At 45.2% G+C, this 21,692-nt stretch overlaps 1 protein-coding gene across 1 annotated transcript; it reads left to right on the top strand.

The window, feature by feature from the left end:
- The first annotated feature begins 255 nt into the window (after window positions 1–255).
- On the top strand, window positions 256–15,951 carry LOC124035221 (ras-like protein family member 10B). The gene is made up of 3 exons (XM_046348662.1): window positions 256–1,277; window positions 10,225–10,349; window positions 13,631–15,951. Exons 1-3 carry the CDS (start codon window positions 1,062–1,064, stop codon window positions 13,902–13,904), a joined length of 615 nt encoding a protein of 204 aa, XP_046204618.1. The 5' UTR covers window positions 256–1,061; the 3' UTR covers window positions 13,905–15,951.
- Window positions 15,952–21,692: the final 5,741 nt, after the last annotated feature.

Here is a 21,692-nt window from a genome sequence, read left to right as displayed (position 1 = left end):
TAGGTTACATCATTCGTGGTTCCATTTCAGGTATTTGACCTCTAAATAGTAGCACATTACACAAAACCTGGGCACGACTGTCATGATTAACACGCACATAAACGATAAAAGATGACAAAAGCATACACATCCAATCACGCACGTACGCACACACACACACACACACACACACACACACACACACACACAAGGAACGCGCACCATACCGACAGACACGCCAGTGACCAGGGGAGATACATTCATTTGATGCCTATGCAGCAGTTGGTCGCTTGTCTCTGTTTTTGGATGGTTTCATCTAAATGATCAGCTGGGCCTCTTCTTACGTCGAGAAGAGCAGAATATGCTCATTCTGGAGCACGTGGAAATCTATCTGTAGATACGGGGCTGCTGAGTTAGCGTGCCTCTCCAAGGCTTTGGTGAGCGCAAGGAGTCAGTCGTATTGGTGCATCGGCTGGAGACGAGTAAGAGGTGCGGATAGAATAACTGTACAGCCTGAAGATCCGTAAGAACAGCAATAATGGGCTCGTTAATGTTGAGATAATTCAAACAGTGAGTGAGATTATGTCCCTGTGGAAATTCCGAGGACGGACTTTGCGCTCCCTCCTAGGGGACGAGGGCGCGGGGGGTTGTTCCCCAGAAGATTAGCATACGTTTCTCCCTATGGAATGCGGAGACGTTGCGAAAACCCCTTCCCCGTTATTGAATCTTGGAGTGATTTGATTTTTCTTAGGACTATTAAACGAAATAAACTCAAGTGACGTTATTTGTGTTTCGATGTGAGAGAGATTGGATAACAGCAAACATAACCATCAATGAATTTAAAAACATTGACGACAGATGACTGTTTCGACCTTTCTTTACCTAATCATAAGGTTTAGCAAAATCTACATTTTTGGGCCGCAGCAAGCAAAAAGTGTTCAACGTAAAAATAACTGTTGGCTTTGATCTGTGTCGGAACAGCAGCAGCAGCAATATTTCCTGGAAACAAGACCGCTGCTGGGATAATCTTTGTTGAGTTGCAAATTGGTTTGGTCGCTGTCCATGGTGCTGATGTTCCAGGAATGGTGGAGACGCTAAGTATCGCTGTTATCGGAGCTCCCGGAGTCGGGAAAACTTCCATAATCCGTCAATTTATTTATAATGACTTCTCAGAGGTTTACACTCCAACCCGAACCAGGTATGTGTACAGACCCTCTGTCATTTTGAACGGTAACATGTACGACCTGAAGATTTTGGATGTCCCGCCAATTTCGTCATTCCCCTCAAGCTCGAGCCAGGTAAGATAGAAAGTGACTTTCTATTTTGGTTTTTCACTTATAAGAAAGATACAAGCATTCTCTTATTGGGCTCAAAATATATCCTAGGCTTTAATGGTATAATTTCGAGATGTGGTAAGTGTTTGCCTCATTGTCTTTAACTTACCTTTAGGTTATCAGAACCTATTTGGCCTCTCGCTAATAGTTAGAGCCCTGGAAAATTACCATCGCGCGCTTCTTCAAAAGACATCCGTTGCATTTTTCTTAATCAGATGCCCCTTAGAGCAGTAGTTTCTATGGAGACCTGATGTATTACTTCAGTGGTAAGCCTAGGCTATAGGCTACTTTATGTATTTAGTGTTTTAAAACACACACAGGCAAACACACACACACTCTCTCTCTCTGGGCTCCTCACTGCATTATATTGCCACCCTCAGGCAAAAGGAGGGATGTTTATGTCATGTTGAATTTATCCATATGTTCTGCCTCTGACTCCATAAGTAAGTCATTATTGGCTATTTGCTCCTAGACCCACTACCAGAGGACACTCAGCTGCCCTGCCTCAGGGCACCTGAACCTGGCTGGGGTGATGGAGACTGTCTACCTGGCTGAGGGGAGTGATGTGTGCTCTTATCAGAGGAGGGAACTGGAAGCACATGTGCTTTGACTTTGTTAGAGCTGGCACACAGATTCACAGCCCATCAAGTAACATTCTAGTGTTTGGAGTGGCAGTAAGTGCTACAATTCCACATTGAATCATAAACTCAATCGATGGCAAATGGTTGAACTTACTGCTGCTAAAAACACAGCAGGCTCCAACATAATGACCAATGCATTAAATGAGTAAAAAAACAAATGGAGATTCTCTTAGTGACCTACAGTAAGCTGTATCTCCATAGACATGCCCTGGCAAGAGCAGCTAATGTCAGATGAAACACCATCCAGTAGTTGCATCTTTTTCCACTGACAGCCAGTGGTTTGATCAATTCAATCTATTTTCTCAAAGCTGTTCTACTTTCAGACAGCACTTGCACCAGTCTCCTGCTCTCTCTGTATCTCCTTGTCTTCACCTTTAGTGAGTGACAGACACACATGCATATTTTGGTGTGTGTGTGTGCATACATGCTTGTATTCATGCTTAAGGGTGTTTCTGAATGTCCAATGACACCCTCACACACCAATCTTGACCTCCTCACCGGTCCACAGGAAGCATGTCTGTTGTTCCCTCCCTGGACCTGGCTGCTGAGGCTCCAGATGGGGTTCTCCAAGGTTACTATGGAGCTGGCTGGGAGAGCTGGCTGGGAGAGCTGACTGGGACTGGTGTGAAACACAGATATTACTGATAGTTGCCAGGCTTTTGTCATTGGCCGATGGAACGCGTTGCGGCCTTTCGGCTCCATTGCAACAATTGTATTTTTTGGACAGGTGTGGTGCCACTGAGAAATTGAGATCAGGCCATGGAGGAGAGATCAGGCCATGGAGGAGAGATCAGGCCATGGAGGAGAGATCAGGCCATGGAGGAGAGATCAGGCCATGGAGGAGAGATCAGGCCATGGAGGAGAGATCAGGCCATGGAGGAGAGATCTGGCCATGGAGGAGAGATCTGGCCATGGAGGAGAGATCAGGCCATGGAGGAGAGATCAGGCCATGCAGCCAAACAGAAAGCCCTCTGAATTCAAAATGGGCATGCACTGTGCTTCCTGTAAACAGAAGATCCAACACACTGAAGAGTAGACAGCCTCAACCCAGCAATTCAGGATTCTAGCCATTTACAGGAGAGAGAAAGAAAAGAGGAGAATATGGCAACTGTCTTTTAGTATGTGTTAAAAGGTCTGCAGTGTGCTTCATTGTCTCCAATCTATGGAGCGGAGCACCTCAACACAATCAATCTGATTTTCTTTGCTTTTTCTTCAGCTAAATGCCTCTTAGCCATCATTAGAGCAGTCTGGTAAGTGCAAACAGCAGGAATAAGACAGGATGGATCACATTATAGAGTCTGCAAGGTGTGTTTGTGTCTGTGTACAGTACATCCCCAGATGCCTCATCACATAAAAAAGTGTAAATTGCACATCTTTACATATCTACATATATAATGCTGCATGAGCATTGTACTTTCCTTTCACACGTTACAGCACCATGATTCATTATGTCTGCATATAGATTAGTTATCTTTCAACAGTTGAATACTTAAATGGAGAATTTCTGGCCTTGGTTGAATGGTAGGAATATGTACATAACAGCCTCAACCTCTTCAGCATACAGTATCTAACCAACACCTCTACTTAGGTACATTTATGTAATTTAGCAGATGCTCTGTTCCAGAGCAACTTTCAGTAGTGAGTGCATACATTTTTATATTTTTCATACTGGTCCACCCGTGGGAATCGAACCCACAACCCTTGCGTTGCAAGCATCATGCTCTACCACTGAGCCAAACAGGACCAGGGAATCATTAGTTGAGTGCAACAAGAGCACTGCTATCAGGCAGATTTGTCATGGTTCATTTCCTCAGGAATGGCTCTGAGAGCAGAAGCCTTAGTATCTCTTACTCTTGTCCTCTGTGTTTTGTTCTGTAGCCCAGCCTCTGAACCACGCTATCTGGTCTTCCTTTACTGGCTGTGACAGGGGTGGTGAGGCATTTCCGCTCTCCACTCCGAGCGAGCGCTCTCCTCTTTTACTTCCATATTTAATGAGCCAGGAGGCCCATGGTGGTCTGCAGAGGGGAGGCTGTCTGGAACAAGAACAGACCAAGGGACCCGATTGAGATTTACTCTCATTTTATTTGGAGTTGATTGGATTAAAGCACAGTGCCCTGCTGAAGGCCTCGAGGGAATAGAGAGACTAATAGAGATGAGAGTGGAGCTGCTGCAGCCTATTAGAAATGGTTACAAAGAGTCTAATGGCCACCATAGAAATCCAGATTCACCAAATGCGGTTCCTCTTCCCCCACATGGTACCTGTGGAGGAAGATGGTGAATAAAGTGATGTGCGTCAGTATGTCTCCATGTTTATGGAAGGGGCCCAGGTTTCTGTTAGGTAAGGACATGCAATAAAGGACGTCGTACTTGTACTTTGGCTCTGGTCCATCATTTAGACTCAGGATGTTTACTTGTTTAGGTCTCTTTAGGCAGGCAGGGCAGACGACACTTCATTATTTCTCTTTGGGGATGGTAACAATCATTGATGTTCTGGCGGGGCTGCTGTCTGTTTTAATTTGTTGCTGTTTGCATTCCTAGAGCATCTGTCACAGTTTATCGATAGGATGTGATGACAGATGGACTTAAGCCTTACAGTGGATCCCATTCAGATTTATTCATCTTCTGATATTGTATCATATCACCATGACCTCCACACATAATGCTCTCTTGCTCTATCACTCTCTCGTCTCTCTCTCGTCTCGCTCTCGTGCCTCTCTCTCTCTCTGTTTCTATTTGCTTCTCTCTCTCCTACTATGATAATGTATACTAATTTTATTAGATACACCATCCCGTCCGCGCCTACAGACAGTGAGTTTGCTATATAACGCAGGCAGACAGGCATCGAGGCATTAAATGACTGTTTGCAACTTTGAGTGTGGTATGATCTTTGCTAGGCGCGTCGGTTCCAGTATCTCAGAAACATCCAGCCTCCTGGGATTTTCACGCACGACAGTGTCTAGGGTTTACAGAGAATGGTGTGACAAACAAACAACTCCAGCCACCCATAGACTGTTCTCTCTGCTACTGCGCGGCAAGCGGGTATCGGAGCACCAAGTCGAGGTCCAAAAGGCATCTTAACAGCTTCTACCTCCAAGCCATAAGACTCCTGAACAGCTAATCAAATGGCAACCGGGAATGGCAAATGACAGCAGAGCACAACTGGTGTGCAGAGCGGCCTCTACAAAATGCACAACCCATCCTGGTCACGGATGGGCTATTGCAGCAGATGACCCCCCGGGTTCAACTCCTATCAGCTAAAAACAAGAAGAAGCGGCTCCAGTGGGAACTCGATCACCAACACTGGACAAATTGAGGAGTGTAAATACATTACCTTATCCGACCCGGTACTAGATGCGTCTACCTAATAAACTGGCAACTGAGTGTATATTGAGTACAATGTATCTATTTTACTGTTCATTACATCAGATGAATCAGAAATGTTGTCTTTCTTCTGGATACGCTCTCTTGGCCCTTTGTCAGCCTCTGCAGATCGGCTCTGTCACACAGACTAGCAGAGCAGGTGATGTGTGTGTATTAAAAGGCCGGCGCTATCATCAGAGTACGGCAGCTGGAGGAGACAACAGATCAATGCCATCTTAAACCCGAATAAACCCCGCAAACACTCACAGATGTAATGTGGGTCTGTCTCCCTTGTGAACAGTACCTCAATGAGTCCTGAGAAGCTCAATCCCAAAGGGACAGAATAGTGTCTGAGGTATGTCTTCAGGTATAACCCTTCATGACCATGCTCTCTTCTCTCTGGATGAGCTGTGATTGGACACCATTACTGTCTTTGGGACCAATGGGATGCCAGCTCCCTCACATCCTGGTACAAAAGTGACCAAGGACCTGGGTTGTCAGGGAAACCTGCTCTGTTTGGCACTTGAAGGGAGCAGGCTAAGCTGCGAGTTTTAATAGTTTTCAAAGAGCCAACTCGAGAACATAAACACACACACCTGTGCACGCACACACATACACGCACACTCGCATGCACAATTTCCATGTGTGGTTACTTTATACATCTCCTTTCCACATCCTCGTTTCTCTCTTTCTCTGTTGTTCTCTTCTCTGTCCTACAGGTGTGAGAAGGTGGAATAGTGAGTTTACAAGCCGCAGTGTTCCCATCGTTTCTGTGTACAGAGCTCCACCTCCACATACAAAATAGTACTTGGATGACAAAGAGATATGAGCCGAGGATGCAACCTCTATTTTTAGCCCACAGAGAGATGGGGGTGCATTTAACACACCTACTGTAGATAGTGAGGGATGTGATCATGTGTACTGCTTAAGCAGCAAAGAGAGTTAATAATCTGGAAATAGGAATTGATGGATAGAAAATGGGGGGGGGGCAGAAAAAACTGAGGCAGAAAGAGGAGAGATGGTAGAGGAATGCTGATGATCTGTCTTCTATGGTCACTACCTCAGTATAGAACTGAATCTCCCAACGTACATTATTTTCACTGTCAACCATTATGTATTTTGTTGTCCTCCCTTCTTCCTCCTCATTCTCTCTCTCTCTCCCACCTTTGTGTGTAATGATCTCGGTGCCACATTGCTTGCCTCCATGGCTGATCGCCCTCATTATGTTTCAGACCTACTGTATGTGTGAGACTCTCCCTCCCTCTCTCTCTCTCACACACACAAACGCAGTGATGCCGAAAATCCCTCCAAATTAAATAAAGGCTATTATTCCTTGTTGACATGGGTATGTTACCATTGTCATCATTACAGCTAACATTGATCCCTATCTGCTCTCAGATTCTGCCCCATTACAGCATCCAATTCCCCACCAAAATGACTTATTAACAAACTCCCTGTTTAGACTTATCTACAGAATAAATACATTTAGATTTCTCCTCCAGTGTTGTCCTGTTGATTCTCATTACTGCAATGACATTCCGCTACTTCTTGCCATATTGATTTCTCACTCTGTTCAGAATGCTGGTGTTGGAGGTGAGTGAAGGAGAATGCCACCTCACCCACTCCTCCACCCACTGCCTGTCAGCCTGGTGGGGCTCAGGCCAGGGCTTATGTTCACACCCTGTTGGTCCTTCCATCGCTCTACCCTTCCCTCCCACTTCCTTCCTGTCCATCCACCTGCTGCTCTTTAATCTCTCCGCTTCTCTATCTCGGTTTTCTCCTTCCATCCATCCCTTCCCAATCACTCTCTTGACTTTCTCTCTCCCTCCCCCTCTTTCTCCATCTCTCCTTCTCCCTCCCCCAGCTAACAGAACCACTTTTAGATTAAACTCAAGCAGGTAGAGCTGGTGACATAGAGAGAGAGAGTGAAATACACTACCGTTCAAAGGTTTGGGGTCACTTAGAAATGTCCTCGTTTTTGAAAGAAAAGCAATTTTTTTGTCCATTAAAATAACATCAAATTGATCAGAAATACAGTGTAGACATTGTTAATGTTGTAAATTACTTTTGTTGCTGGAAACAGATTATTTTTTATGGAATATCTACATAGGCGTACAGAGGCCCATTATCAGCAACCATCACTCCTGTGTTCCAATGGCACGTTGTGTTAGCTAATCCAAGTTTATAATTTTAAAAGGCGAATTGATGATTAGAAAACCCTTTTGCAATTAGGTTAAAGAAGCAATAAAACTGGCCTTTAGACTGAGTATCTGGGGCATCAGCATTTGTGGGTTCGATTACAGACTCAAAATGGCCAGAAACAAAGAACTTTCTTCTGACACTCATCAGTCTATTCTTGTTCTGACAAATCAAGGCTGTTCCATGCGAGAAATGGCCAAGAAACTGAAGATCTCATACAACGCTGTGTACAACTCCCTTTACAGAACAGAGCAAACTGGCCCTAACCAGAATAGAAGAGGGGTGGGAGGCCCCGGTGCACAACTGAGCAAGAGAACAAGTACATTAGAGTATCTAGTTTGAGAAACAGACGCCTCACATGTCCTCAACTGGCAGCTTCATTAAATAGTATTCGCAAAACATCAGTCTCAACGTCAACAGTGAAGAGGCAATTCCGGGATGCTGGCCTTCTAGGCAGAGTTGCAAAGAAAAAGCCATATCTCAGACTGGCCAATAAAAATGAAAGATTAACATGGGCAAAAGAACCCAGACACTGGACAGAGGAGTGGCCAGCACTCTCAATGGATCTCAACCTTATTGCTTATTGAGCTGTTGTGGGAGCAGCTTGACCGTATGGTATGTAAGAAGTGCCCATCAAGCCAATCCAACTTGTGGGAGGTGCTTCAGGATGCATGGGGTGAAATCTCTTCAGATTATCTCAACAAATTGACAGCTAGAATGACAAAGGTCTGCAACGCTGTAATTGCTACAAATGGAGGATTCTTTGAAGAAAGCAAAGTTTGAAGGACACAATTATTCTTTGAATCAAACATCATTATTTATAACCTTTTCAACGTCTTAACTATATTTCCAATTCATTTTGCAACTCATTTCATGTATGTTTTCATGGAAAACAAGGACATTTCTAAGTGATCCCAAACTTTTGAACTGTAGTGTTGGCCTTTAAGACAACTTTGAGTCAGTCAGATAGCCTACGGTAAACCAGACTGAAGCCATAAAACATGTTGTCTGACTCGCGTTTAGTGCATAATGCAGGTCCAGTCCAGTTCTCTGGGCTACACATGGCTGAGGTCAGAAACAGAGAAACAGAGCACTGGCAGAGGGCCAGTCTCCTGTCAAGCGTAACACTTGGAACACATCAGTCCCACAGCGCTACACTGTTCAGCCCTGCTGTACGCAATGACGGGAGGGCAAACAGCTGACAGATGAATGGTAATGATTTGCTAACAATAATTAAAACGTACACACACACACACACTCTCGCTCTCGTCTCTTCAGTTTACATCTGATTCCCCACCAAAATGACTTATTGACAAGCTCCCTGTTTAGACTTATCTACAGAATAAATACATTTAGATTTCTCCTCCAGTGTTGTCCTGTTGATTCTCATTACTGCAATGACATTCAGCTCTTCTTGCCATATTGATTTCTCACTCTGTTCAGAATGCTGGTGTTGGAGGTGAGTGAAGGAGAATGCCACCTCACCCACTCCTCCACCCACTGCCTGTCAGCCTGGTGGGGCTCAGGCCAGGGCTTATGTTCACACCCTGTTAGTCCTTCCATCGCTCTACCCTTCCCTCCCACTTCCTTCCTGTCCATCCACCTGCTGCTCTTTAATCTCTCTGCTTCTTTCTCCCTCCCTCCCTCCCTCCCTCCCTCCCTCCCTCCCTCCCTCCCTCCCTCCCTCCCTCCCCCTCCCTCCCTCCCTCCCTCCCTCCCCCCCTCCCTCCCTCCCTCCCTCCCTCCCTCCCTCCCTCCCTCATAACCCTCTTCGCTTTTTCTCTCCCTCCCCCAGCTAACAGAACTCCTTATAGATTCAGCTCACGTAGGTAGAGCTGACGACATAGAGTGTGAGAGAGAGAGAGTGAGAGAGAGAGAGAGCGAGAGAGAGAGAGAGAGAGAGAGTGAGCGAGGGAAAGTGTGTGTGAGAGAAAATCAGAGAGCGGGAGGGAGGAGATTGGGTCACTGTGTCATGGCTGAAGCAATTACCCTAATGGCTGTAGCAAATCACTCCCATTGTGCTGTGTGTTTTAATTATTGTTAGCAAATCATTACCATTCATCTGTCAGCTGTTTGCCCTCCCGTCATTGCGTACAGCAGGGCTGAACAGTGTAGCGCTGTGGGACTGATGTGTTCCAAGTGTTACGCTTGACAGGAGACTGGCCCTCTGCCAGTGCTCTGTTTCTCTGTTTCTGACCTCAGCCATGTGTAGCCCAGAGAACTGGACTGGACCTGCATTATGCACACGCCAGGTAGAGTCAGACAACGAATTCCTTCTTAACTGACTTTCCTAGTTAAATAAAGGTTCCATTCAAATTCAAATTACACCTGGGCTATCAATCTGACCGACTCAAAGTTGTCTTAAAAATCTATTTGACTCTACGCTATTTCAATTTCAACCCGAAATGAAGAGGACAAAACTTCCTGACAGGTTTTGAATAATTGGATGTGATCTGTGGCTACCTCTGTTTCAGAAACCTGCTAAAAGAACTCCTGTCCTCACAAGCCAAGTTTTATGGGAGATATAGGAGCAGTATACATGCCATTTGAAAATGTTATATTGGGTCTTGAAATATAAATCATTTAAAATTCTGTTTCACTTGTCAAGTCAGTGACAAGTGAAACAATATGTCTTCGATATCCTCCCTATTTTTGGATCTTTGTGCGTCTGTAGTGGGTGAGTGATGTCTGTCTCTCTCTCTCTCTGTCAGGAGTGGCTGGACCTACGCTGCAGAGGGGTGCGTAATGCCAACGCGTACATCCTGGTCTATGACATCTGCTGTGTGGAGAGCTTTGAGTACGTCAAGATGATCCGCCAGCAGATCATGGAGCACAGGTAAGGGAAAACCACAACACAGTGACAAATATGGACCAGTTAGGTAAAACACCTGTGGAGAGACCCAGAAATGGCCACAGAAGACCAGCAGTCATGTACTGTATGTAAAAGAGAAAAAGGACAAAAGACATCTGTCATTCCGACTGCAGGTCTCTGCACCTGCATTCATTTGCATATTGATAGGGGAATGAATGGCCCTCATTTGTTGAGCTCTAAAGAGGTTCACATCTTTGCAGCTCTGTGACGTGACCTGCCTTTAAACTGCACTGCACCATCCCTTTCACATGTACTAGTCTTTCCCCTCTTGAGCTGCAGGTGTGAAAAGCTAGATGACCTGCCAGGCTGTCCTGATCTGTCCTGGATAGTCTGACTGGATGACCTGCCAGGCTGTCCTGATCTGTCCTGGATAGTCTGACTGGCTAGCAAGCTGTCTGACTGTCTGTCTGACTGTCTGTCTGGCTGACTGGATGACCTGCCAGGCTGTCCTGATCTGTCCTGGATAGTCTGACTGGCTAGCAAGCTGTCTGACTGTCTGTCTGTCTGTCTGTCTGTCTGTCTGTCTGTCTGTCTGTCTGTCTGACTGTCTGTCTGTCTGTCTGTCTGTCTGACTGTCTGTCTGCCTGACTGTCTGTCTGGCTGACTGGATGACCTGCCAGGCTGTCCTGATCTGTCCTGGATAGTCTGACTGGCTAGCAAGCTGTCTGACTGTCTGTCTGACTGTCTGTCTGCCTGACTGTCTGTCTGTCTGTCTGTCTGTCTGTCTGTCTGTCTGTCTGTCTGTCTGTCTGTCTGTCTGACTGTCTGTCTGCCTGACTGTCTGTCTGGCTGACTGGATGACCTGCCAGGCTGTCCTGATCTGTCCTGGATAGTCTGACTGGATGACCTGCCAGGCTGTCCTGATCTGTCCTGGATAGTCTGACTGGCTAGCAAGCTGTCTGACTGTCTGTCTGTCTGACTGTCTGTCTGCCTGACTGTCTGTCTGGCTGACTGGATGACCTGCCAGGCTGTCCTGATCTGTCCTGGATAGTCTGACTGGATGACCTGCCAGGCTGTCCTGATCTGTCCTGGATAGTCTGACTGGATGACCTGCCAGGGTGTCCTGATCTGTCCTGGATAGTCTGACTGGATGACCTGCCAGGCTGTCCTGATCTGTCCTGGATAGTCTGACTGGATGACCTGCCAGGGTGTCCTGATCTGTCCTGGATAGTCTGACTGGATGACCTGCCAGGCTGTCCTGATCTGTCCTGGATAGTCTGACTGGATGACCTGCCAGGGTGTCCTGATCTGATTCTGGATAGTCTGACTGGATGACCTGCCAGGGTGTCCTGATCTGTCCTGGATAGTCTGACTGGATGACCTGCCAGGGTGTCCTGATCTGTCCTGGATAGTCTGACTGGATGACCTGCCAGGGTGTCCTGATCTGTCCTGGATAGTCTGACTGGATGACCTGCCAGGGTGTCCTGATCTGTCCTGGATAGTCTGACTGGATGACCTGCCAGGGTGTCCTGATCTGTCCTGGATAGTCTGACTGGATGACCTGCCAGGCTGTCCTGATCTGTCCTGGATAGTCTGACTGGCTAGCAAGCTGTCTGACTGTCTGTCTGACTGTCTGTCTGGCTGACTGGATGACCTGCCAGGCTGTCCTGATCTGTCCTGGATAGTCTGACTGGCTAGCAAGCTGTCTGACTGTATTGCTGATTGGCTGGGTGACTGGCTGACTGGATGACTGACTGGCTGACTGACTGTCTGGTTGATTGACATAGGGACATGGTGAGAGAGATGGGGAAGATGGATGGATGAGTTTCCTGGTGAATAAATCGGAATAATGGAGTAGGGGACATCCAGGTGCAGGTTATTGGGATTTGTGTGGGCTAGAAGGATGGGAGATGCCTGGGAGGAATTGCCCATGTCTTTCTTCTGCTGCTTACTCAACCCACTCCAAAACAAACACGCACATACTGCACACTCTCTCACACCCGCAAACATTCTCCCTCACCCAGAATCCCTGCGCTGTCAGTTTTTTGGCTGTGTTTTCTTTCTGCCCAAAAGCCCATAGCTGCCTTCCTTTGATGTAATGAAGATTCTGACAGCTCATACAAACACACACACATACTCTTCTAAACCGCTGCTCCAGAGACCTTCAGGCCTGGATGGGTATTTGAGAGGGTAGCAGATGCCTGTTTGGTGTTGGGATTAATGGGGTTGGTTTTATGTCACCCCACAGCCTCATTACAAAGTTGAATTTCAACATCTCAGTACAAGTAGCTAGTTCGGACTGTGTTTATATGGGAGTGTTAAGATGTCCAACAGACGATATAATCACATCTCAATTTGATGCAGGTTCATCTTGGATATATCAATCCTGAAGTGAAATTGAGCATTTTTTGTAGGTCAATGTGTTTCACTGGTGTCCATTTCCCTTTGTATTCTTATTTTGTTTTAAACATGGTCTTTTTATGAATCTGTTTGTGTTTAGAGGAGGGGGGTATTTATATGTATGTGTATGTCTGTGTTCTTTCTTGAATCATTGCATTTGCAACTCAACCTGCTAGCAGCGAATCTGAGCTTATTGTATACAATAGCGTTACAGTTGGCCTCACTTGAGTCATCACTGCTTTAGCCCAGCTTGCAGCCTGCCATACAGCTTCACAATCCAATGTGCTGTGAGAAACATGCCCCTAGGGCCCCAAAGCTCTGATCCACCCCCACACACCTCCAACACAGTCAGAGGAATCAGAAAACACACATCACATTGTTTTACAGTGGCATTTACACACACACACACACACACACACACACACACACACACACACACACACACACACACACACACACACACACACACACACACACACACACACACACACACACACACACACACACACACACACACACACACACACACACACACACACACGCCGTAGCTGTGGGTAGACACTACACAAGCCCCGACATGTACAGAAACACTCATACTGCAGAATCCTCACACACAAACACCCATTGACCTCTCTGGAAGAAGAGGGGGAGGGGGAGAAGGATCACTTACTCACAGACCAGGAGACTCTTCATCAATGCAGTCACCTTTAAATCTGTATTTATACACAGGATGTGTGGAGAATAGGGATTATGTGACTGGGATTTCTTTGTAGCTGTTGGATCACATGTTTGTTAGCTAACCACATTGCAATTATTTTTCACCTTTATCCCTGTGCTCTATCTCTCTGTTCCTTCCCCCCTCTTCTTTCTGTCTTCCCTCTCCATCCCTCTCCCTGTCCCTGTAGGGAGGGTAGCAGCAGTGAGGTTCCCATCCTTGTGGTGGGCAGTAAAAGAGACCTGCAGCGCCAGCGCTTCATGCCTCGCAGGGCCGTCTCTGTGCTGGTCAAGAAGACCTGGAAGTGTGGCTATGTGGAGTGCTCTGCCAAGTTCAACTGGCATGTGGTCCTTCTCTTCAAAGAGCTGCTGGGCATCGCTGTAGGGCGTGGCATGAAACAGAACCACACCCCTGGGATCCGCCTACAAGGGGCGCTGCAGAGGAACCGCTGTACTGTCATGTGACCCAGTGGACTCCCTCCGGTGTAGGGTGAAGTTGCCCCAGTTTTGCAGTTTTCCCACTAATGATAAAGGTTAGGATTGAGGGAGGGGAAGCTGATCCTAGATCTATAACTAGGGGAAACTTCACCCCGGAGCACTTCCTTCCCTCCTATGTCAGAGCCGTAGGAACCTCAGTCACACCTCAGGGGGAATGGTTATACAGAGAAGACTTCGATCTGAATGGCTGGAAAACACCCCGAGGCCTCCTGCTTTACTGAGCTCATTTTCATATGAGGTTTATCTGACTCGGATCCTGTAGCTACTAGGACTGACATTTGTCCCTGTACTAGACGTGCATCTTTATCACCTATCACAACACCCCAGTTCTGTCACAATGTTCCCATTGAGAGGAAGGAGGAAGAGGAGGAGGATGAAGAAAGAGGTTTTGTCAATGGATTTTGAGGAGTAGAACATCTACATCGACAGCTCTGGTCACAGGTCACCCAAACAATTAGCACCACACCACCAGCTGTGGCTCTGAGCTCCCCAGATTGCAAGGCAACAGCTCATACATGCTGATGGTTGTCTGCTGGGTTGAGAGCTTGTGGACTGTGTGCATCTAGTGGGAATAAGTATCATTACTGACACGACTAGGTATTCTCTCCATATTAGCTTAGTCTCATACATGTGAGTGGAAAGAATGCAACTTCTTTAAATGTTTTCCTTTTTTAAAACTTGAGGCAGTGTCATGTGAGGTAGATAAATGCACTGGCTGTCATACTTGAAATTGCATTATTCTAAGATCGATGCACCATAGGAAAGGCTAGGTTACAGGGGTTGTGTGGTAAATGTGGGTGAGTCAACAAGATGGATGGCTTACTCTTGGTTTAGTACATCCACTTCCTCTTTTAGGGGTAGCAGCACCAGAAACCACAGCTCTCCAAAATGCCCCCTAAACAGTAAACCAATTCATTTCATGTTCAGGAATTGTCCTTGTACTCCAGGTAAACAAACATTCACTGATTGGAGGTGCTGGTACAAAATTATAGTGCTGTCACTCCCTCTTCTCATTTAAAGTCTATTGTTTAGGGGGGGATGTGAGGTTATCTCGCATCAGAAAAACACTGCTGTCGCTATCATGATGAAGGACTTTAATCCTCCCTTCCACCCGTCTTCCTCAGTCTGTGTGCTTCTGATGAATACATTATATCAATGGTGCTCTGGTGCCTGCAGGAAGCTAGAGGGGATGTCTGGCACAGATATTGAATGTGATGCAGGGATAGTAGGCAGGGGGTGTGGTTTTAAAATGCTTGTAAGGTTAAGCCCAGGTTAATGGGCAGGGTTAGTGAAACAGAAGGCCAATGGAAGGAGAATAGAAAGAAGTAGAGACTATATTATGGGCAATAAAGCTGCAGAGCACCTTGACCAGCACGACAAGTTGTATCCAACCACAGACACCCTCTACAAGTCTAGAATGCCTCACAATGAATGTATTAAACCTCCCTGCTCTAGGATATACCCAGACCCCCACACACAAGAGAGCATACACCCCCAGAGCATTCCAATATATTCACATCCTACCAAACAAACAAAAGACTTTCTGGAAATATCAAAGCAGTGTTTGAATTGTGCAAGATATTTACATTGTTTGAGAATGTGGTAAACATGTGATTGCAGACACCCTGTGACAATGTTTGCACTGAAAATGAGTACCTGTATTGTACGTATGTACGTGCATCATTGATTTGCATGTTGTTGCTGCCAAGCCAGCAGGTCAGGGGTTAATTGCACTGGTGTGACTGTGTAGCTGTAATTTATTTACCTGTGTGTACTGTATATGGTTAATATTGGAGACTATCAAAAGCAAGGTGAGAGGTGTGTGTGTGTGTGTGTGTGTGTGTGTGCGCGCGCACAGGCTCCATTTTACTGAAATGATAATTAGACAGATTTCTTAAAGAGAAAGATTATGTAGCATCTGAGAGTAATGGTAATTTCTCAAGTAACATGAATGGCCATCCATTTAAATTAGACTGTTTGTGTGAGTGTGTCATGTTCCAACATCAAGGGCTAAATTTTCTAACAGAAACATCACTTTTTTTCAATAGTAGGTGTTAGCTGTTTTGTTTTTGACAATGGTCAAATTAAACGTGTTGCCCACAATAACCGGCCTTCTTGTCTCTTAGTCAGTATTTTTTCATTCACTTCATTATTCATACACTAATAATAGTTCATTATGATTATCCCTCATCTCAATGACTCAGTTGTTGCCCAGAACACTGCCACTAGTGATACCACTCCTCATTCCCGGAGGTGATTCCACACGTCACATAAATGTGGCAATGTCGCCACCGTGTGGAATAAAGGTGTTATAGTATATTTAGTGAAATGTGCGTCTATTTTGGTAAATGCATAGGCCAGCGGACAGAATTTATCATGCAAATATTTCCCACGGTCAAAAACGATGGATTAAACTTGACTTAGAAACCAAAAATATTTAAACACATTGTTCTTCATCTGCTAAATGTCAGCATCAGTGGAGACTAATTGTGCATGTTGAGTGTAAAAAAACAAGCCACAGTGGTCCCTGGAGTGAAATTCTAAGAAAATTCACACAACACAATTACTACTGATACTGAACATGTATACACAGGTATATTTAGTGTCTGTAATGTTTCCAATATCTCAACTATTTAGCAAAAACATCCAGTTGTATCAGTATTTAACCAAGGAGATAGTCTTTGCTTTTTGATAGTTAATTTCGTATAGAAAATAAAACAATCGCAGAAGTAGTGAATCACATGCCTCCTGATGTTTCAGGAATTTCTGACACCAGCGTCACATGCCAGTACCTCCTTCGCAAAGTTCGCATCAGTTTTCATCTTTCCTCGGGTTTCCACGGGTCATGTGAAAGGGGCGTGGAGTGTTAATCTTGCTTTCTCTGGTCCGGACCCTCCCCGGTTTAGCTCACTCATCGGCGGTGTGTATGGGGAGAGCGATCGCTCTCTGTGGTCGCTCGGGGAGGATAGTGTCATTCCTTTCCGCGGTACCTTGTTTGTCCGGCTGCACACCCCAACCCGCGGCGGAGCGGAGGATGAGCGACCAGGGGAAGAGCTCGGTTTCCACTCTTGCGGGTGCCCCAGCCCCGGGATCGGATACTTACAAAGGCTGGCTTTTTAAATGGACTAACTATTTGAAAGGGTATCAACGCCGATGGTTCGTCCTCAGCAATGGCCTTCTGTCGTATTACAGGTAAACATGCTGACACTAGCTGCTGTGTAGCTAGCTAATTACAGTGTCATTGTCTGTCAAATTAAACGTTAACCATGTCAGCATCAGCATGGGTTATAATATTAAAATACATTTTTATAAGCCGCAATTGCAGGCTAGCTAGCTAGCTACGAGTACTATATACACTTTCATTGTATTTTATTGCAAGTGTCAAACAAACAATCATTACGATGACAGCTAACTAGGTATCTAGCCAGTGTGGCACGGAGATACTTATGACAACTTCTTGACTTCAGACAAGCCCCATCATGTGTTAACTTCAGTGGGCACTATTCTCACAGATAACTAATATATAACATGATTTCAAGCCCTTTAAAAACTTAGCTAACAAAGGAATGATAGCTATCACTCTTTAAAAACTATATATATATATATATCGCTAACTATCTACATTAGCTAGAATGTTCAAATCATTGTAGTTACTGTAACGTGACACAGACAGGCTGACATAATGCGAGTGGCTCTGGTGCGACCTAGCTGTCACTGACTGAGCTAGCTGGAAGTTGCTAGCTCAGCGAGCTAACCAGATTGTGTATAGATCTAGGTAGACTTGTCAGGTAATTGTTGATGTTAACGAGATGGAACTCAAAGTCTAATAGGAAGAAATGTTAATGTATTCAGTTTATACCTTTTTTATAGCGTTGGGCTATCATATGAAATAATGATTTGTCCAGCTAGCTAGCTTGCTAAGGTTAGCACAAATATAGCTAGCTAACTAGTCTGTCATCCGTTATTTTCTGCCACCCATGTTATTTTGTTAGCTATATATAACACACACCCCAAATTATTGCATTTCAAATTTCACTCCCACTGAATGTTTTCCCTGGGAGTAAAACAACATTCACTTGTAGAAGAAAAGCATCGTCTCTCCACACAGTGCACAGTTGCCACCTGTGTTATACTAAAACACCTGTGGCTCGGGTGCTTCCGAATGGGAGTCAAGTTTCCTCTGGGCAGCCGTCTGAACAGGAGGAGTCAATGGAGAAGGAGGGTGGGTCACATGTAACAACTGTTGTTCACCCAACCCAGTTTTACTGGGGTTAATTAATTGGTTCATAACAGAAAGTAGGTCTATTCCTCTGAGATCCTGTGAATGAGGTCCACCCAGAAACATGAGCGTCTGCTGTAGAGGGGGAGTGTAATTGGCTCCTAAAACCAGTTTAGGCTTTTTAAACCACTCAGATGATGGGGTTCATGACAGCAGGTGTTTGTAAAGAGCAAAGACAGCTAATGTATTTGAACCGTTTATAGTTACACTATAAAAGTGTCACATCAACCTACAATTACTTAGTCTAAATATGTTGTTTTGACTTCACTGGAGGAAACAAGTAGCTTACCTCTCTCATCATAACAAAATGTAGGCTAACTAGCTAGTAGTAGGTCTACTCAATCAAATGTATTTATACTGTCTGAAGGAGTGGGACCTGGTGGACTTTACTTAACACATGTTATACTGTGCTATAGAATAAGATGCATACGACCACACCTTCACACAGCCCTGTTGTCCTTTAGCCATTAAGTAAAGGGTTAGTGGAGACTGAAACAGGGGAGCCAAAGTCCAACTCTTGTTTGTGCTGATGGTGAAAGGAAAGAACTCTGGCCCCTCAGTCTTCCCTCTATTAATAGTCATTTTGACTCTGCAAAGGCCGTCATTGTAAAATAAGAATTTGTTCTTCACTGACTTGCCTAGTTAAATGAAGGTTACATCCAATCAAATCAAATGTTGGAAGGTGACTGCTGTCTGATGTGAAGGTGACTGCTGTCTGATGTGAAGGTGACTGCTGTCTGATGTGAAGGTGACTGCTGTCTGATGTGAAGGTGACTGCTGTCTGATGTGAAGGTGACTGCTGTCTGATGTGAAGGTGACTGCTGTCTGATGTGAAGGTGACTGCTGTCTGATGTGAAGGTGACTGCTGTCTGATGTGATGGGAGCCTGTTGACATATGAGCACAGAGGCAGTGGAGCGCACAGGTTCCCAAAAAGCAAACCTGAGTAATGCCCCTCGTCTCCTCTCTGCCTGGCAGAGCTCTCTGTGTGCGTCTGGCTGGAGGCTTTGTTGTTGTCCGCCTGCGTACAGAAGCTGCCTGTCTGTCACTGTCTGAATTTGAAAGTGATTCTAAATTAAACCAGTAGTGCCTAACATGTTAATGATGTGTCTTCTCTATGTCTGGAGGTTTTCTACTGTACCTTTGATGTCTCCCTCTGATGTACCACCATGATTGTAAAACATTGTTGGCTCAGCAGGACTGAGGTGGAGGCATTGCATGCATCACTATGTCTTTGTCTTCACAACACTGTTCTTCACTTCCTGCATCCCATCTCCCGTTTTCTCATTATTCTAGAGGCAAAGAGGGGAAGTGTTGTTCTGTGTCAGTCAGCGCTCCAGTATCTTACAGCTGCACCACCTTGTTGTAGAGCATTATGTGTGTTACAGCTCTCTGTGGCTAAAGTCAGGTTGTACTGTTAAAACATCCAGCGTTGCATTAATGGACACTTCATCTGCTCTGAGCAGCAGTCAGTTCCTTTTCTCTTGTTTGTGTTTTGAAAAGTGTCAGACATGCATATTATGTAGGGCTTTATTTTGACTGTAGTATCACTACGTAGCATTGATTACCTGCCAGTTGTAGATGGATGCCAGAATAGCTTACTGTACGTCACATGCATCGATCAGTTGTTGTTGCCTATTTTCTTTAGTTGCCCTTTTCAAAAGCGGGGCAAATTGTTTATGCCTGAAGGGGTGAGCCACTACCTACTTGACCCGTGCCACTTGCTTATTTGATCCCAATGATGTTCAAAGGATCTCAGTTTCCCAGTCGAGTTGTGCTGATATGGAGAAGTCAGGGCTTGATATGTAAAGTTGTTAGTGGCAGTCAAAGGCCAGTGGTGGACATGGACTATAATCTCTGGGCTGCAGCTGATCTGACACACAGCGTTTAAGCCACTTAACATTTTATGGCGGTTTATAGAGCTGCAATGTTTCACTTCCTCCATTGACTCGTCTTTGGTCTGGCGCAGCATCTCTGCTCAGACTGCAAATACTGTATTCTCTGCATCGCTCATTGTAATCGAACTGTTACTGAACATTTGCATTTTAGTTACACTGTTTATACATACAGGATAATTATTTATATAATCGGTTCTTGACATAGCTCACTATCTACTGCTGTACATATCATTCTTAATATATCTTGTGTAAATTCATCCTGTGTATATACATATAGATTGCATTTGGATTACTGTTACCGTGCTACAGTATTTGAGTTGTTAATCGAATTTGTTCTGACATTTTTATATATACAGCACCAGTCAAAAGTTTGGACACACCTGCTCATTCAAGGGTTTTTCTATATTTTTACTATTTTCTACATTGTATGAAATAACACTATGAAATAACACATGGAATCATGTAGTAAGCAAAAACAAATCTAAATATATTTGAGATTCTTCAAAGTAGCCACCCTTTGCCTTGATGACAGCTTTGCACACTCTTGGCATTCTCTCAACCAGCTTCATGAGGAATGCTTTTCCAACAGTCTTGAAGGAGTTCCCACATATGCTGAGCACTTGTTGGCTGCTTTTTCTTCACTCTGCGGCCCAACTCATCCTAAACCATCTCAATTGGGTTGAGGTCGGGTGATTGTGGAGGCCTGGTCATCTGATGCAGCACTCCATCACTCTCCTCCTTGGTCAAATAGTCCTAACATAGCCTGGAGGTGTGTTTTGGGTCAAAGCAACCCCACACCATCACACCTCCTCCATGCTTCACGGTGGGAACCACACATGCCGGAGATCATCCTTTCACCTACTTTGCGTCTCACAAAGACATGGCGGTTGGGACCAAAAATCTCAAATTTGGACTCATCAGACCGAAGGATAGATTTCCACCAGTCTAATCAATCAATCCAATCAATCAATCAATCAATCAAATGTATTTATCAGCTGATGTCACAAAGTGCTGTACAGAAACTCAGCCTAAAACCCCAAACAGCAAGCGATGCAGGTGTAGAAGCACGGTGGCTAGGAAAAACTCCAGAGAAAGGCCAGAACCTAGGAAGAAACCAAGAGAGGAACCAGGCTATGAGGGGTGGCCAGTCCTCTTCTGGCTGTGCCAGTTGGAGATTATAACAGAACATGTCTAAGATGTTCAAATGTTCATAGATGGCCAGCATGGTCAAATAATAATAATCACAGTGGTTGTAGAGGGTGCAACAGGTCAGCACCTCAGGAGTAAATGTCAGTTGGCTTTTCATAGCCGATCATTCAGAGTTTCTCTACCGCTCCTGTTGTCTCTAGAGATTTGAAAACAGCAGGTCTCTGACAGGTAGCACGTCCGGTGAACAGGTCAGGGTTCCATACCCGCAGGCAGAACAGGTGGACCGGGTACAGCAAGGAGTCATCAGGCCAGGTAGTCCTGAGGCATGGTCCTAGGGCTCAGGTCCCCTGAGAGAGAGAAAAAAAGAGGGCATACTTAAATTCACACAGGACACTAGATAAGACAGGAGAAATACTCCAGATATAACATAC

The sequence above is a fragment of the Oncorhynchus gorbuscha genome, linkage group LG05 (assembly GCF_021184085.1).
Source record: "Oncorhynchus gorbuscha isolate QuinsamMale2020 ecotype Even-year linkage group LG05, OgorEven_v1.0, whole genome shotgun sequence".
In the NCBI taxonomy this organism is placed as follows: domain Eukaryota; kingdom Metazoa; phylum Chordata; class Actinopteri; order Salmoniformes; family Salmonidae; genus Oncorhynchus; species Oncorhynchus gorbuscha.
Note: the sequence above shows the minus strand (reverse complement) of the source record. Positions and strands in the feature narration are given on the sequence as shown.

Excerpts from the sequence above, each read along its gene's own strand:
- LOC124035221 (XM_046348662.1), top strand. The coding sequence starts at position 1,062 with ATGGTGGAGACGCTAAGTATCGCTGTTATCGGAGCTCCCGGAGTCGGG. Across the intron at positions 1,278-10,224 it reads TCCCCTCAAGCTCGAGCCAG|GAGTGGCTGGACCTACGCTG; the intron begins GTAAGATAGAAA and ends TCTCTCTGTCAG. Across the intron at positions 10,350-13,630 it reads CAGCAGATCATGGAGCACAG|GGAGGGTAGCAGCAGTGAGG; the intron begins GTAAGGGAAAAC and ends CTGTCCCTGTAG.